At 42.4% G+C, this 17,276-nt stretch overlaps 1 protein-coding gene across 2 annotated transcripts in view; it reads left to right on the forward strand.

The window, feature by feature from the left end:
• The first annotated feature begins 544 nt into the window (after positions 1-544).
• TMTC2 (transmembrane O-mannosyltransferase targeting cadherins 2) overlaps positions 545-17,276 on the forward strand; it is a 675,216-nt gene continuing 658,484 nt past the window's right edge. For both annotated transcript variants that reach the window (XM_086919639.1, XM_086919642.1), the window contains exon 1: positions 545-890. In XM_086919639.1, coding sequence (XP_086775765.1) covers positions 808-890 — 83 coding nt within the window. In that variant the 5' untranslated portion in view covers positions 545-807. The remainder of the gene's footprint in view (positions 891-17,276) is intronic.

The raw sequence follows: 17,276 nt of genomic DNA on the forward strand, positions 1-17,276 counted from the left end.
CCCGTGGGTAGAACCCCATAAACTCACCTTATGACGGTAGGACTCGCGCGCGACAAAGCACCCACCCCCAACTTTTTTGCCCCCACCACTTTCAAAAGTCACCAGCCGCCACTGAAAAAGAGGTGCAATAGGATAACTGGCCAGGAAAGATCTGACCAAAGAAGGATTCTAAATGACACAATAGTATTCTAACAAAAGGACTCTAAGACTTAAAGGTACAATGGTAAAAGAATGTTACAACACAGTAGAGCCATCTTTGCTGACTGAGTATCTAAGAATAATTACTACAGAGTCGCTGTGAACAAAGGGCGGCAAGCTGACGGTTTCATGTATCCCATTCACAGAACTTGCAGAGCTCAGTTCACTGGTCTGTCGCGGAGAAAGGTGCCTGCGCGTCTTCGTCGACAGAGAGGCAAATGCGAATCATCCCTCAAACGTTCACACTCAACCGACTCCTTCGGGACCCGTCGCAGCCCGCACAGTGTACCAAGAGCGAGGCAGCTGGAGCAGGCGCACTAGTGCGGCGTGACGTCGCCGCGTTGTTGGTCCGTCAGGGGGCCCCGCCCTCTCATTACTCTGGTGGCGGCGCACACTAGCATGGGTTAGGGCACAGCAGCCCGCGAACGGTGGCGCAGTGGCACCACGGTCAGCGGAATGGGGGTTTGAGCGGCAGCTCCGCCCCGCGGCACGGAGGACGGCAGGTCTGGAGGGGTTGCAGCGCTCACACACACTGGCTGGATTTCCTCCTCACCGCCGGAGCTGAGGCTGCGGGATCGGCAGCCGGTCACCCGGAGCACGAGAGCAGAGATGATCGCGGAGCTGCTGTGCAGCGCCCTGGGGCTCGCCCTCTACCTCAACACGCTGGGCGCGGACTTCTGCTATGATGACAGGTGAGTTCCGACGCTGGCACCCCCGCAGAGGTGCACCCTGCCACCGGAACAAGCTGTCTGCTTTCAGCATCATTAGTGAGATGCCTCTCCATGCTCATCCTGCCTCTGCACTGGCCGCTTCCCGGGTCTGCCTGGTCTGCAGCCGCTCCTTTGGATTGGACAGCGGCATCCCCTGGTGATTTTTATCCCAGCGCTCCCTGAAATTGCACGGGTGGTTACAGATTTCTCAGATAGCTTTCAGATGTGCATAATGACATCAAGTGTTAGTGAAATTCGACGGGCACCTAGGGAATACCCCGAAACGACACTGGACTCTATGCCTAAAGCAACTGTTTCCTAAACTTGCACCGTTCAACAAGACACTTTTTCCCGTTATCAGGAGACTTGTTTAATTGAGCTTCAAACTCCGCAATCTTAAAAGCTTTTCAAATTACATTTTTGATCCACAAAACTTTAAACGTCAGTAAAACAAACAATGGGACATTCAATGCTCGGGCATTTGTGTATCCCTAACTTACCATTGATATTCCTGCTTTATAGGTACATTGGCTTAACTAAATTATAATGTGTTGCAGATTATTTTCCATAGGTCCACAAAATGTTCCTAATTTAGCTGATAATTAAGGAAGAGTGAATGAGAGGCAGATATTCTAGATGAGGGGTGGAAAACGAATGCTGTGTAAATGCAGATGAGTTTGGGTCTATTCCCCTCCGTCATAGTTCATCCTTATAATTCACTCTGTAAGATACCTTCAATGTGAAGCCAGAACCGCTGATTAGTGGTGGACTGATCCACATTTTCAGTCCCAAAAGGAATGTGGGCTCCTTTGGGACTCCATAATGTGCTTCTAGTCTAGTGCACATCACCGCAGTCTGGATTGCCAAGGTGCATGAGAGCAGTCACAGTGCTCCTAAGATGGGAGCGCTTTACTAACATGAGACTGACACATGAATGATAGATGAGAGCAAAGGAAGATGGGGAGCAGCTTCTGTACCGTTGCAATGATTTGGTGGATGGGCATAAAGGCCTAGTGGTACTTCTCTGTTGTCAATGCCTTTTTTATAAACAAATATCTTCTAGCTCGGAGCAAAAGCAAGTCTTCTCAACTTGTTGGACTTGAAAAATAACTTAGCGCTTTACAGCATGTCATTGTCAAGTTGAACATGTCCATGAAGAATTAACTTTGTGTGCTTTCTTGTTCATGTAGAAGGTTGGCCCTCTATTATATAACGTTCCCAGTTACAAACAACATTTTTTTTTAAATGTGTGAGTTCCTCTGAAGACCTGGAACCTGTGTGGCTATATTGATCATCGCTGTATTGTTCAAACTCACGGAAGAGCTTTGACTTCTGACATTGTAAGGTCCCTTCTTAAGCTGCATGGCAGAGCGGCATTGAAAGTTTCATTGGTACCTGCACTGCCGCTATTGTATTGATGCTACTGTGTTGAAGTGTGCTGTCGCTCCCCAGCCAGTGGTGAGATCTTGGGGAGGGCAATATTGGGGAGGGCAATAGTTCTAGTATGTGATGGCATTCAGCCTTTAGCTAATGAATTTAATAACATGTGAGAAATGCTAGAAATCTGTCTATGAAGGCATCCTGCAGGAGTCTTGTGTGGTGCATAGCTGTCTACTGGCAGAGTGTTTTCTTTGTCAGGCTGTTTTACGTGGTAAAATGTTAGGTCTAATCGAGACCTATTGTACATGAACTGGCTGCGTTTTTTCAACCTGTGGTTTTATTTTGGCTATCCGTACTCTGAGATTACAGTACACACAATCCTAAATAAAGAGACCTGCCATTTGCTGTCTTTATGCCCCTGCAGTTTTCTCGCTTTTTTCATTTTCACTGTACAAGTGCGACCAGATTTCAAAATCAGTCGCATATTGGTCACATGCAAGTATACAGCTCATTTTTCAGTGTCCTCATGAAAGCTCTCCCGTTCATAAAAGCTCGTTCCTTCGGGTGTCCAGTGGAAGGGGTCCCTTCTCTGGGCAGTACCCTACAAGTGCAAGCTGTGCTGTATGTGTGACTTGTAGCCGTATGCCTGTCGAAGCCTTTTCCAATTACCATGCGCTGGGGTCTGCTTCAAAGCTGCTGAAATGTTTTATGTGACATAGTGCATGACTTTTGAAGTTGTTCACAGAGTTTTGATAGAGCACGCTTTGCAAATCCATAATGCCCGTTGAGATTTTCGAGATGCTGACCTATGTTTTCAAATACTGAAATTGTACATGAATGTTTTTTTTTTTTACCGTGGAAGTAATTGGTTTCGCAGATCTGTAGGACAGTATTGTTGCCAAGCCAGCCTTCTTTGTTTGTGGAATTTGGAGACCTCTGCCCCACGGTGTCCTTATACTGCATTTCACTTTATTCCCGCTGTGCACCAAGCCGGCAACTGTTGTCTAGTAACCAGCAGATTTTTGAGAAATGATTACGAGATCCATCTTGTCTCCCACCCTGACACAGCCCAGTATGCCACAGTTTCGAAACTCACGAGGAAGTCTGTTGTTCATTAGAGACAAACCCAATTTGTGCCTTTTCCAGTGACTTAATCTCATCATAATTAAAGCTGATGCGTAATTAAATATGTATCGCAAGGGAAGAGCACGCCTGGCTGGGTCCATTGACGCTCCCGCCGTGTTACGTGCTCTGTTGGAGCCGAGTCGCCCTGAAGAGCGAGCAGAGATTTTCTTGACAATTCCCCATCGACCCCTCTGTGCTTTGGGGCCGGAACGCGGCCCACGGGTGGGAATCAGCTGTTGCCCGGAAGTCGCTGAAACTGGCTACTATGTGTAGAAAACTCCTGTTTTGTACATCTGAGCAGTGAAACACGGTCCCTAAACAGTCTTTCCTCATTCTTTATTTTGACAGCTGAGCCTATAAAACCTTAGAACTCAGGGATAAAATAATAGTTGTAAAAGGCACCCATACGTAGTTGCAGGAAGTTGAGCCTCGTCGACTTCTTAAGGAAGAGTGGTAAACTTCACACGCTTGATTACTGAAATCACAGAACGTCTCTCAGTTGGTAGAACAAACAGGGAAGCAGGAACGTCACATTGACCGCTGGTAAAACAGCAAGAATTGGCATGAAAGGTCAAATGACATATTAAAGTTCTGGAACTCCGAATGTATCAATTACATGGACAAAAACTGAAAATCGGCTCCGAAGCACCTAAGAGAAAAGCATGCAGATGCGTAGAAGCTGCAGATAGTTGTTTATCTTGGGGAAACGACCTATATTTTCAAAAAATAGATTTTTATTGTGTTTGAAGCCATCTGTAGTGGCTCCTCAGTTCTTATTGTGCCAAGATTTACTTTGTGAACGTTGTATTGTTGTGGTTACCGCAGGACCATCTTGCGGTTCAAACCACAGCATTTCTCCACTGGATACCTCAACAAGCAGCCTGCACTTGCACTCCTTGGAGCGCCCTGTGGTTCACTAACACTCAGAGGCTATTGCTCAAAGTTGGTTGGTGCCTGTGTAACTCGTCGTATTGCTCACTGATTCACACTCTAAGGCACTCACATACTTTCTCATCCGCATTAGTAAGCTGCTGAATAAATAATGTGACAAGACACAGTAGATTGAGTTACGGAACTCTTGTTCAGTGGAAAGTGGAGAACGCTTGAAGATATCATTCCATTTAAAACCGTTGATGGGGCCTGACCTGGTGAATTGGTATGGTTTACAAAATACTGAAGGGCCGTAGTACGAGACCTGCTGTGGAAGAATTTGATACACATTTATAATGTCATGGGTAACCAAATGCAGACTCTCGCCTAAGGATTTGGAAGATTTTTCAACAGGCGGGCTTCCAAATGGATGGAAAGCCTGGGATTTAGACCAGCACATGGCAGTAGTTCTCTATTTGACAAGCAAGTGCTTCTTTTCTAGGCCACCCAGCGGCAGTGGTCCTCTACGAAGCCTTCTGAAATCTCAAAGTCTGAATCACTTTTGCTGGAGCCATTTTTTTTCCTCTCTGTATTATTTTTGCTCCTGTTCATCATTAGCTCATCGTTGTCTGCCACAATATTTCGATTTCTGTGTTTTATAATTACATTGATTAAAAAGGATCTAGTTTTGTTTTTCACTTGTGATGCAAGTCAACATGGTTCTCAGCAACTCAAATCGTACAGTGACGGTATAGTTTGTCTTAGTATTTTTAGTTCAGATCTAACCGCTGAAGAGTGATATTTTGTTAAGTCATAGAACACACTAAACATTCTATTGGTGGGGTAACAAACTTTTTTTATGTATCTATTTATTTTTAATTTGAAGTTTCATCATCTGCAGGAAGTGCCTCATAAGTGAACATTGTTAGAGAATTTATGCACGTCCTTTCGGCAAGTGGCACTGTCATTTTGACCTATCACACAGGGAAAAATAACTTTTGCCTTGTGGGGAAACCGAAGATGAAATTGACCTGTAATTCTATGAAATATTTTCTCAGAAAATTAACATGACCTGGCTATGATCAGAGGCATCTAAATGGCAGATATCTTGTCTCCTGAGAGAGCTTTGCTTTTGCTCTGTTTTAACCTTATCCATACAAAATATAACTAAGGTATATTGTACATATTACTTGTTATTTAAGGTTGCCGGCTGCTATACAGGCAGACTTCTTCTATGCGTGATATACAATGGATATATGTGCCAGTATGTCATGGTAACTTGCTCATAGAATTAGCAAATGAATGCCCGTGTGTTGGGCATTTTTCTAGCCTTTCCGCACACATCATTATGGGAAGTAAACTGATTTACAAATCTGTCGAATCTGTAGAAACAAAATACACAATATTTTTCTTAATAAATATAAAATTACACAAATGCATCTGGAGACAGGCGAGACTACTTTGTGGAATGTTTTTCTTTATTCCAACACCTTATGTCTTTTTTTTTTTCTTTTGACTGAAATCTTCCTTTGGGGTGTTTTCATTTCATACTGCCTGCTTGTTTTACTTAAGTGAACTAGGTGGGATATTTTATTTGCATTCCAGCATGTGCACTACGAAAACATAACAGACAGATGGCACACTCAATTAAAACCGCTATTTGGTTAAAAAGTATAAATAGTGCACAAGATACTAATTTACGGGAAGGGCATACATCGAGTATGGTTTAACGTAAGACTGTGGGGTGATGCGATTGAAAGTCTCTTGACTGCGCTTCATGGTTTAAAGTGCCATTGAATAGTTATTGTGCATTTGGGGCTCCATCTTTTTCAAGTTGTGATGCCCTGTTTGCAGCCATAGACCATTTGAAGTAAAACTGAGACCTGCCATACATGAGAGCCCACGTGTTGCATACGTTAAGCCTGAGATATATTTCTACTGACAGTTCAGCTTCTCTCATTTTACTGCAGCTTGGTACCTGACAGAGGAATGTTTAATGTACAAAACACCTCGTATGTAACATCACCAAGAGGACAATCTAGAATTCAATTTCCAAAGCTGATTGAAGACAGATGATTCACATACCCTGTGATAGACTGAATCACGGTATGTGTGTGTGTATATGTGTGTGCAGGGCTGGATTTAGGCTGGTGTGACTGGTGCAGCCGCACTGGGTGCTGACCCAGGTCGGAGGTCGCCGACCCTGGGAGGCGGGATCTAACCTCAGGAGAGCACTGTGTTTAGCGATCACTTACGATTGAAAAACACAGATGGAGAGTTCCTTGTGCATCCAGCCTTCAGGTAGCAATGAAAATGTCACAAAAACTCTGGTTAATATTATTCCTATTTGAGAGAGAGTTCAGAGTTTTGTCTAGTGTCGGTTTTGACTTGCCATAAAGCAGTGCAGAGGGTTAATAATATGTTTGCCTCCAAGAACTTGTACCGTGCAGATCACAGATCTGTATTTTATCTCGCTAGCTGAGTGGATTCCTGCTTTTGTCATAGAGATCCTTTTATTACAGCTGTTCTTAAGATGCTTCCCTAATATAGAACAGTGACTGTCATGAACTGTCATCAAAGAGCTGAATGCAAACCGCATAAAATAGGTTAGAACATTATACTTTTTTCCTACAGTCTTTCATTATCTATTTCTAGTGTTGCTAAAAAGGGATAGTTTGGATAGATATACATTCTAATTAGGAAAGCCAGCCATTTCTAGTGCTTTAAAATAAATGATGTGTATGTAAGAGAGCTTTTGCCCTGTGGTAATGAGGGAATCTGAAGAGGTCATGGGGGCGGTGGGCGCCAAACATGATTGTCGCACCGGGCGCCACCAGCGCTAAAGCTAGTTCTGTGCACGCGTATATGTGTGTCTGTATGTATGTCTATATATATGTATATGATCACAATACCTGTACCTTTTTTATCTAATGTTCTGGGCTCCATGTCCTCTATTGTGTTAGTTACTTTGCCGCCATGAAGCTAGGAATGTACTTTCCAATAAGACACCTATTTTTATGTGTCCTGTGACTGTTTAGTGTCTGCAGGAGGCTCACCTGTACAAACATATAAGTTCGGTGGATTAATACATACCCATAGTGTGTGCAAGCTCAGTGGCAGAGTCCTGCGCAGTCTCACGCCCTTTTTACGGACTATAGGATGAACATGGTTTATGAAGGTAATAACATGAATAGATTGTGCCATATGAGTGGATCAATTAAATATGAATAATATTTTCTATATTATCGCTAAAGCCTATTACTTAGACGCAGATCTGATGTTTGTATTGACTTTTTCTGTTGCCATTACTGTGTGTCGTGGTGATGGTAAAGGTAATAATTTAATAAAAACAAAAATACTGACGGTATTTTACTGTTTGGCCGCATCACTGTCCTCCCGTAAAGAGAGTGAATCCGTGAACTGGAGTTGGGCTCCATTCAAGATATTGGGTCAAGAATGACCGGCTGCCCTGCTGGGGTGCCCACTTTGTCACCCGGCACCAGATTGCCTGCTGTACCTTCTAACGAAGAACGTGCTAAAAACACAGGTCTCCCGGTGTGACCTCCTGTGGGAAAAGATGACGCTGGGAAGGATTTAGTGCGAGTTTGCGTAAGGTCACGGGGACGCTCCGAGAACTCCCCATTCACAACTTCCTTTAAATATTTACTCTCCTGCTCCCAGATGGTTGAGCCTGCACGTGTAATGATGGCATTAGGGGAGCCCTTTGCCCTCTGGCCAGCCATACAGAAGCCCGTTCTCGGATTGCTAACATCACACAGACTTTCTTTCGAGTTCAGCCTCACTCTGTCCGGCCTGGAAAGCTTCAGCCCTTATCAGTGTTGACAAATTATTCTGATTATTTTGGCTTGTGTTTATATGCACTGCTTGGATTTGTTTTCGATAAGACTTTGCTACCAAATTAACACCTGCCAATACAGAATGTTGTTTTTACATTTTTACATTAGTGTCAGATGTGTGTTTTCTTCACCATTGTCTCGAAAGTGAAGTTTTCGACTTGTAAATATTGCTTCATTGAAACTCTTTGTAGTAGTGTTTTTGGATTTTCTAACATGTTTGTGGGATAGTTGCACGTTGTATTGTTTGACAGGAAAGGACTGTACTCAGTTATGGTTTTATTCAGAGCTATGCTTCCCAACTGTGGTTTCCAGATGACGGCCACTCGAGGCGCCATGGTCGGTTTCCTTTCCCTCTATTGAACAGTGGCGATTTAATAATATATATATATATATATATATATATATATATATATATATATATATATATATATTTAATTTGATTTAACTTTATGATCGTGTTTTTAAATGGATAATAAAAAGACTGTCTGACATATTTGACATCATACGCATCTGCTGAAAGCTTGAATGAATTGAAAGTAGGCCACGCGTCCACCGCATGCTAATGTCTTGGAGATTGCATGAGTTAATCCCGCAAGTGACCCAAATGCGCGCGGTGGTTTATAAATACACTGCAGCAAAATGATCTGCCATCTGCTTCTTAGTAGGTCCCTGTTTCTGCTGCCTTTTTGCTTGACTGTTACATTTGTCATGTTCACTTTTTTCCCTGTTCTTAATGTGCCTCAGGGGCGAATGAGTAACCTTGGTTGCCATATATATACTTAAACAGACTTTCAAATTCCAGCCAGAGAGGGATACCTCTTTCACTGTATTTATGTCGTCCTCCACAATAGGCTTGTTTTTTTAAATAATCCTGACAAGGCCATTTTGTATTTGAACAGGCCGAGCAAGGTTTAAACAAAAGGAAAAATGGAAGAACCGGTAAAATAGTTACCAGTGACCTTTGATTAGAACTGATTCAACTCGAACGCTTCACAGAAATCATAACTTTGTTCTCTTAGTCAAATGTGTGTATGCAACCTTGTGGGATCGCGAGGCTACGTCACAGTTCATAGTGGGTTGTGGTCGCAGAGGCGGAGCATAGCGCAAGCAGTACCGACTTTGAGACCGCTACTATGTGTGTTGAGTCACTGGTTTGTAAGCAGGTGGTAGCTGGACGAGGTGGGTTTTCATTCTGCTTGTTCTTTCCAACGTTAGACTGTAATAAATGATTCTTGAACAATGTAAAGGTACTTTCCTTTATTTAAATCGGAGAGCAGATACAGCATGCATCCAGCTTCCAGCATAGGTAGTAACTGTCCACATATCAAAAGAATACATTCTTTACATGGCCAAATAACATTCTATCAATGACATACATAAACTCCACTAATACCTCACGAGGAATGTTACAGAATAAAAACTCTAAGAATGTAAACACAGCATAGACCTCGAGGCCCAGAGCGAGATGGCGGGCTTTGAAAATGAAGAGTCTTAAAACTGGTAGTTACTTTTCGTAGTTTTTATTAAATTGGCAATTATTTGATGTCTTTGTGTTTTGAGCCACTTCATGAGAACATACAGTCTATAGATTCAGATTCGAGCAGGGTAGACCAATCCTTTTACTTCTTTAGAATTATGAAATTAGCACTGTACAGTTGGCTGTTCCTACCTATTGTGTAAGCGCTTACCCGCTGCATAGGTAGCGTGAACGTTATAATATTTTTATTCGTAGCTTCAAGGCACATCTTCAGTAAATTGTAGAACAGTACCACTGAGTAGCCATTCTGGTATTCTGATTACGCTGATACTTTGAGCGATTGGCATATATATTTGGAAGACTATGTACCAAACATACCATTGTGCGAATTGTTTAGATTCTTACTGTCCATAATTTATTGCCATATCCTGTGCTTCTTTGATAAAAGTATTAGAGCTGAGAGGAAAGGGTCAAATGCATTCGGTTTGCTTGAGTAATAATACCAGTCAGAAACGCTTGGATATGGCCAGACTGTTCTGAAGCACCATACAACAAAGAAGATATTATTTACATTCGAACACGAAAATGATGTTCACCAGAAAGCACGGATGAGGGCAACACTGGGCAGTTTTGTTTTCATGTTGTAGATAAAGTTCTGTGTACTAACCTTTCCAAATCCTGCATTAATTTGGCAGGGTGAGCAGTAGTGCCTGCCTGCTCAGAGCATCACAGATGGCTGCTTGTTTCTTTGGTGATTTTATGCTGAATGTGTAGCTGCTCTCCTTTGGTAGTTAGGGGGAGGGGGGGACTTGTGTGTGTTGTGGGATTTTCTGGATTTATTATTTTTCTTTTTTTAATGAAACTCGTTTTGAGGTGGTGGTCTCAATAAATTGGAACATGGCCCATGGTTAAGGCATTGCCATTTTTTGCAGATGTGTTGTGATTTGTCCATGTTCCTAGTTTATTTTGTATTATTGTCGATGACAGACTTTTAGGAATGTTCAAGTAACTCTAGCGTGTCCTTCACTATTTGGCTTTACATGTATGCATATGTACAAAATATCTTGCATGTAATGTGACACCCATTGCTTTCTAGATGCCTGACACTCCTTGACTGACCATGTTTCTGGACTTGGAGTTACTTGTTCATAGTACCCAAAACGAGCCAAATGTAAAGAGTTTGATGCCCTAGCTAATTAACTTGATAGCTCTTGCGGCCAGCACTTCGAATATCTTCAAAGGTTCACAATCTATGTGAAAACCAATTGTGTTCTAGAACATAGCTGGAAGATGAGATTGCTGAGTACTTGCTTGACAGGAAGTAGGGGAGGTTACCTCTTACCACGAGTCAGTTGAGCCCTAAATAGTGTTGTCTTGCGAAGTAAATATTCACCTGATAAATACCTTATTGTTGCCAGTGCAGTCAAGGAACATAGACCACAAATGGTGCTGTTTTTGTGTTGTTTGTTTTTGTTTTGGGGGAAGGGGAGAGGTAATTGTTTGGCCTTACTTTTCAAGGTAGTGATATATTTGTGCCCTTATTACAGATGTGCGTTTGCTTTTTGCACCTCAGGGGTACTATGAAATACAGGAGGGGCGGCAGACGCTTGTGCAGCCTATTCTGAAATACTGATAGTGCTGGCGCACATGTAGCACCAGCTCTATCTCCAGAGTTAGTTCCCTCATGTGCGTGGGTGGTTTGCCCCATGCAAATGAAGAGATCAGTTTGACGGTGCACCCGCTCCGTATTAAGGACGCTGGTGCAGAGGCAAACATGCCTTTGGGAGGTGCATTGGCAGCCCTCTGGAAGGGGAAAAGAGCATCCCATGAGACCGCCTCCTCCTGACGGCGGGTGCATTCATTCACTGCACCTGCCTGCAGGGGGATCTCTATCTAGCCCCTTGCTAAATTGCAGGCTCATTGCCACCTGCACTGAAAAAAAAACAAAACACGGAGCTTTTTTGAAGCTACCGCTCCATATTTAACTGAGTATGGTACCCTTGGGGCAGCGCATTTATCTTAATAGGGCACACTGTCTCTGTTTGCGTCTTGCACACCTGTTTAAAAGTGCGTCGTGGCACAAACCAATACAGTGCACCCTAACTGTAATACCGTCCCTGGTGTTCAAAAAGGTCACATACCTGGATCTAGCATGTCAATCTGTAAAGTCACCCTGAACTCTTCACCGCAGCCAAATGGAAACTCTTTATTACCCTATACAGTGAGTGTACTGAAATTCCTCGCCTATGTTGATTACAGTACCATCAGCATTTTTAGAAGGCCCCTTACTCGCCATCATGGAGTATTCCAGTGTAAACCAAAAAGTCTTCTCCAGGGTTTCATTTTGCACATGGTTCATTTGCTCATCTCCAGTAAGAATAGTCAGTAGATCAGCACACCTTTTCCAGAAATATGTGAGCAAGCTGCAGTTTACAAGAGGGTAAACTCCGCGTTTCATTCTGAGGTGAATAATGGTAACCGACTTAGTGACACTAATATTAGTAGTTGTTGCTCGATTTCACTTTGATAATCATGCTGAACGTAAGCATGCAACTCTCATTCCCATGTTATTCATGCCGCTGTGTGTATATGTAGTGTATATTGTGTGCGTATGTACATATATATAGTAGGTGTGTGTATGTAAATTATACAGTATGTATGTGTGTATGTATGTGTATATATATAATGTGTGTATGTGCACACAATGTGTGTGTATGTATATATATGTGTGTGTGTGTGTATATGTTTATATATATATATATATGTGTGTGTGTATATATATGTATGTGTGTGTGTATATATATTTCCAAAAGTTGCCATTTTTCTCCTCCTTCCCCCACAGAACAACGAAAGGAGCGAGACCACAGCGTAAGTGCAGTTTCTTCAGTGCTTTATTCGTGCCAGAATCTCAGCCTGCAATCCACCATGACGCGTTTCGCCTCAACAATGAGGCTTGATCACATTAATATATATATAATTTTACTTCCTACCTACAGTAATTCCGACTTGGATACCATGTGGCAGCTCAACGCTGTAGAGACGACATATTTTTGTAAAGAACATTGTCGTTTACAACGTAAACGCCTGCACTGCTCTTCAGCAGATCCACGCTGCACCAGAATGGGGGTGGCCATATTAATATGTAGGGCACACATTTCCAGAAAATTACAACTGCTGCTAAAAAGGAACCACACACGCTCCTGTTCATGAGCTTTCACTATTTATCCAGTGACTCTCGAGTACGCTCCTAAATGTTTTCTTTAAATATCGAAAGCGGCTTAATTAAAGGAAGCTTAATAAAATAAATTAAAGCAGTACGTCAGCTACCAAATGTCTGTCGTTTGCTTATACAATATTTTTTTCTCCATTTTTTTCCCTTTTTCTGCTGCTTGCTCTCGAGCAAGCCTCTTGCTTTTTTTTGAGCCAGTAGAGGGCGCCTACTACTTGTTCGGATATGTTTGGAATCTGACAACGCTTTGAAATGCTGAAAGCTTTTTAGCAGATTGGATTAAGGAAGTGTTTTCCTGACGGCACTACAGACTGATTAGAAATGTCGAACACGTAACGAGAGTAGTGTGAAATCTTTAAATGCCTCTCGATTCAGAATATTTATTTGTATTGTGGAACATATCTTCTATTTTGTTTTCTTAATGCACATCATTGTATAACACGAGGACAGCATGCACGAAGAGCCATTAATGTGCTATTCTTCATAGGCATTCTCCTTCGGGTAAAAAGTAATACGGTGTTGTTAAATCCAATAGTTTGCCTATTTTACTGTGGAGATCCTTTACCTAGAGTTACCCCCGAATACTCCTAGTTTGCAAGACTTGCCTGTGTTGTGTATATGGAGGTTAATTAGGGATCACTAGGCTAGCACACCCGGACTTTTCATGGCCCCTCTGGGCCTTCCCTTACTACCCCTGGTCTTGGGGGATCATGAAGGTAGCTACAGGAAACGAAGATTTACAGTTTGCTTTACTTGCCCTACACCCTGCACTGAATCAGGAAATAGGGTGCCGAGGAGCTAAGGGTAGGACAATGGATCCACCTTGCGATTTCATTGGGTTAGAGAGAGAGAGAGGGTGCACGATGTCACTTCCAGCATCCCTGGTATTTTATTTAATCGACCTCCACGATTGTGTGATTGAACAGTAGTTTCCAGCACATTTGCTTTTCACAAATGTCCAATTGTAGTGTTTTTTTCATAGCTGTTCAAAAAAGATTTTTTGCTTAGTGTCTTGCAAAATATATCTGCATCATAAATACACATTTTCCTTCGGGTTGACGAGTGTAATGGCTTTTCATGTGCGTTGTCATGATTTTTACTAGTGCATGAATTTTTCTTTGATGTTAGAATGCAAATGTGATGCTTCCAAGACATGAGACTACGGAACACTTTTTAAAAATTCGTTTTTAAGAGATCAGTTTGTTGCGTTTGAAGCAGAAAAACACACATCACAATTCGAGATGCCATTTCTCGCTTGCACACCAAATGAAAGGCAACGAAGCCCTTCAAAATATTTTTTGTACTTCAAGTAAATCCGGTAGAAGGAATTCACTTTCTTGCTATTTTCAAATGTCCTTTATCTGCATAAAGTGAAGGGTGGTTTATTTCTGTATTGTATGCAGTGCAGAGCTAGCTTGTGAGTACAGGGAGACCTGGTTGGGAGACATGGCCTGGGGGAAGATCCAGTCTGTTCTAATCAGTATCCTTTAGATCTTACTTCTGGTTCTACTCGGGAAGGATGGAAGTCCAGATTTTCTCTAGCTTTAAGAATTTGGTCGGGAAACATTTGTTATGGCTGTAAAAAACCAGACGCGCCACTAAGGCTCCATGTCTCCACCTTGGAATTAGAAAATACTTGTGTACGAAATGTCAACCTGGTGCTCATTGTTTACGTGCGTGGAAAGGTCAGAGGTCCAGTAATTCAGAGGGCTGGAATTTTGTCCTTATTTCAGGAAATGCAGTTGGGGTCTCGAGGTCTAGTTCTTTGCACACCACCTTGGAGTGAGATTAAGCTTAATTGGTTTTCAAGACACAAAGAGGCTGCTCTCATGTTTATGTTATAGAAGTTGAGTATGCATGAGTATCCTGGCGCGGGGCCTAGCGGCAGAGTAGCAAAGTACTTTCAGGAGAATAAGTGTGTTTTCAATTTCCTCCTGAACACAACTGTATCTTGACTGGTACCTAGGGTAAGGGTGGTGTTCCAGACAGCCACCGCCTTCACCGTAAAAGAGCTACCCCCTATTCTCTGAAACTTGAAATGAGGGATCTGAGCTTAACAAAGGGACAAAGACAGTAGAGGATGTGCGGGAACATAAAAAGGGAAACGCCTCTGCAAGTAAAGGGGACCACAACAATGAAAAGCACGGTGGGCTAGAGTCAATGATTTAAATTTCACTCTATCCACCATGGGGAGCCAGTGGATAGAACGCAGCTGTTGACGGACACTGTTCCTGGCCGAAATGCCCATTAGAAGTCTGGCTGCTGTATTTTGAACCACCTGCAACTTTTTCAGCAGGTACCCAGGGATACCAGCGTAAAGGGCATTGGCATAGTCCAGCCGGGACAGAATCAGCGCACAGGTAACTGTTTTCCTCGCTGCCTGCGGAAAGAGGGGAAAAAAATCTTCTGAGTTTTAAGCAGGCCAAACCAGCATCCAGCCAGCTTTTTGATGTGAGTTGAGAAGGAAAGACATTCATAAAACCATGCCTTGTCTTGAGAAAAAGTAAATACACAGTATTGCACGGTCAGTGTGCAAGGGTAGAAGTCGCGTTCACTAAAATACTTTCCAAGAATCCACAATCTTAAGCATGCCACTTCCCAGGCGAACCCCTCTCTTCCTCCCTGTTCACTTGTTTCACACCTTTTTAGGACTCCTTTTTTGACCCTGCTGCTTGTGTTGTGCATTTTTCCTGGTGTATGTCACTTCCTGAGCAGGGCATTTCGTATCCCCAACCCCTCGTTTTCTGCTGCTGCATCTGTGAGTTATATTCTGAAAAGCAGGCGAGGGAAGGCTGGAGCTCTTCAAAGTTCTATTTTTTCACAAGGCCACCACCCGTCCATACTAAATTCTGTTGGTTGCACTTGCATTGCTTCTACGAATCAATTCCAGATCCTTCATATCTACATAGTATTTTTGAAATGTTCAATTTTACATATTTTTGACATTTGTGTTACTTTTTAAACCTGTTAAAATGATTAGATTTTCTAACCCCCTGAGTGGGCAAACCGGGCAACTAGGGGTCTGCAGACTTCAGGTTAAGACCCGCCTAAGTGTCTGCTTCTGTCTGTAGTTATGCACGCCTAAATGATTTCAAAACTGATGGTGGATACCCGTAATGAGATATGTGCCTGTTCTAAATATGGAGAAATCTGGCTGTTTAGACACAATTATTTAGTTGCTTAAAACATTCTACTTTTCCTAGAAGGAGTGGAACATTTCCAAACAGTAAAGGGAAAGGGGCAATATTAGCATGACGGAAAAAATAAGAGGCTTAATGCAAGCTGCACAGCAATTTTGGTACGGAGGGATAAGTGTTTCTTTGTTTTTGTGGCACATGCTTTGAAGAGGTACGTGCTTAAAGTATTGTCTATTTGCTTATATTTCGTTCTTCTGTTAGTGGTACTCTCGTGGGTATTTTGACACGCTAAAAATCTTCTGGCCCTGAAAGAAATCAACAGAAACATTTTCAATATTAGTGTAGAGCATTTTTAATTCATTTTAAGTAGGCCTTGGACCACAGAGGACACCATTAATGTCCATAAGCAACTAGTGCAGAGCTAAAGCTTTCTGTATTCATGTATCCAGATGTAAAAGTATTCCATAGACTGCCATTTTGAAGTTTGTTACTAGCTTAACCATGAGCATAGAAAGAAAATCTCCAGTGTCCATAAAACAAAGAAATTATGTGAAGTTAAAGAATTTTTGTGAATAGCCTTCACCAAGGCTGTTTCTTTCTGAGCTGCAGAAGGGTTTGAGCAGTTTGGATATCAGTGGGGTCTTGCTTACACATTCTGGGTACCTAGGCCGGTAAGTCTTGCACTGCAACCTTTTCATTCTGGCTTTTTTCATTTTTATCCCGGCAGTGACTTGTAAGCAGTGCTTTAAATGGGAAAAAATAAGTGCAGGTACTCATTAAAATGAGCTAGAGGTGTAATACGGGGCTAGGGGCGGGACTAGGGGCGGGGCTAAGGGCAAGACATGATGATACTTAACAACTTCTATAATAGTTGCAGCACAGCAAAACACATGACAGATGTGCTTATGTAAACAAAGCAGGTTAACTCATTACACAAAACGAAAGAGAAATGCGATATGTTAACATTTCCTTTTTTTTTTAGCAATAGTTGCACCTTCTTAATGCCATACTGTTAATTGTTGTTGTTTGGCACAATACTATATATTTTTGAGCATGTGGGTAGGCAGAAACTGAAAATACCCCCACTTCGAACCAAAGCTCTTATGGCACCAAGCAAATGAAGCAAATCATCATGACCCTCCCCACAAGATATCTCTTGTCGCTTCCATCGATCTATCCATTCATTCTTTCATCCTACCATTTACCTGCTGATGTCCACCATTTGCCCTTTACATTCTGTCGTCTATTCAGTTTTCAATCGATCATTCAGTTTTTCACAATTCCGTCTGTCCA

Source organism: Lissotriton vulgaris, chromosome 1_1 (genome assembly GCF_964263255.1).
Source record: "Lissotriton vulgaris chromosome 1_1, aLisVul1.2, whole genome shotgun sequence".
NCBI lineage: Eukaryota > Metazoa > Chordata > Amphibia > Caudata > Salamandridae > Lissotriton > Lissotriton vulgaris.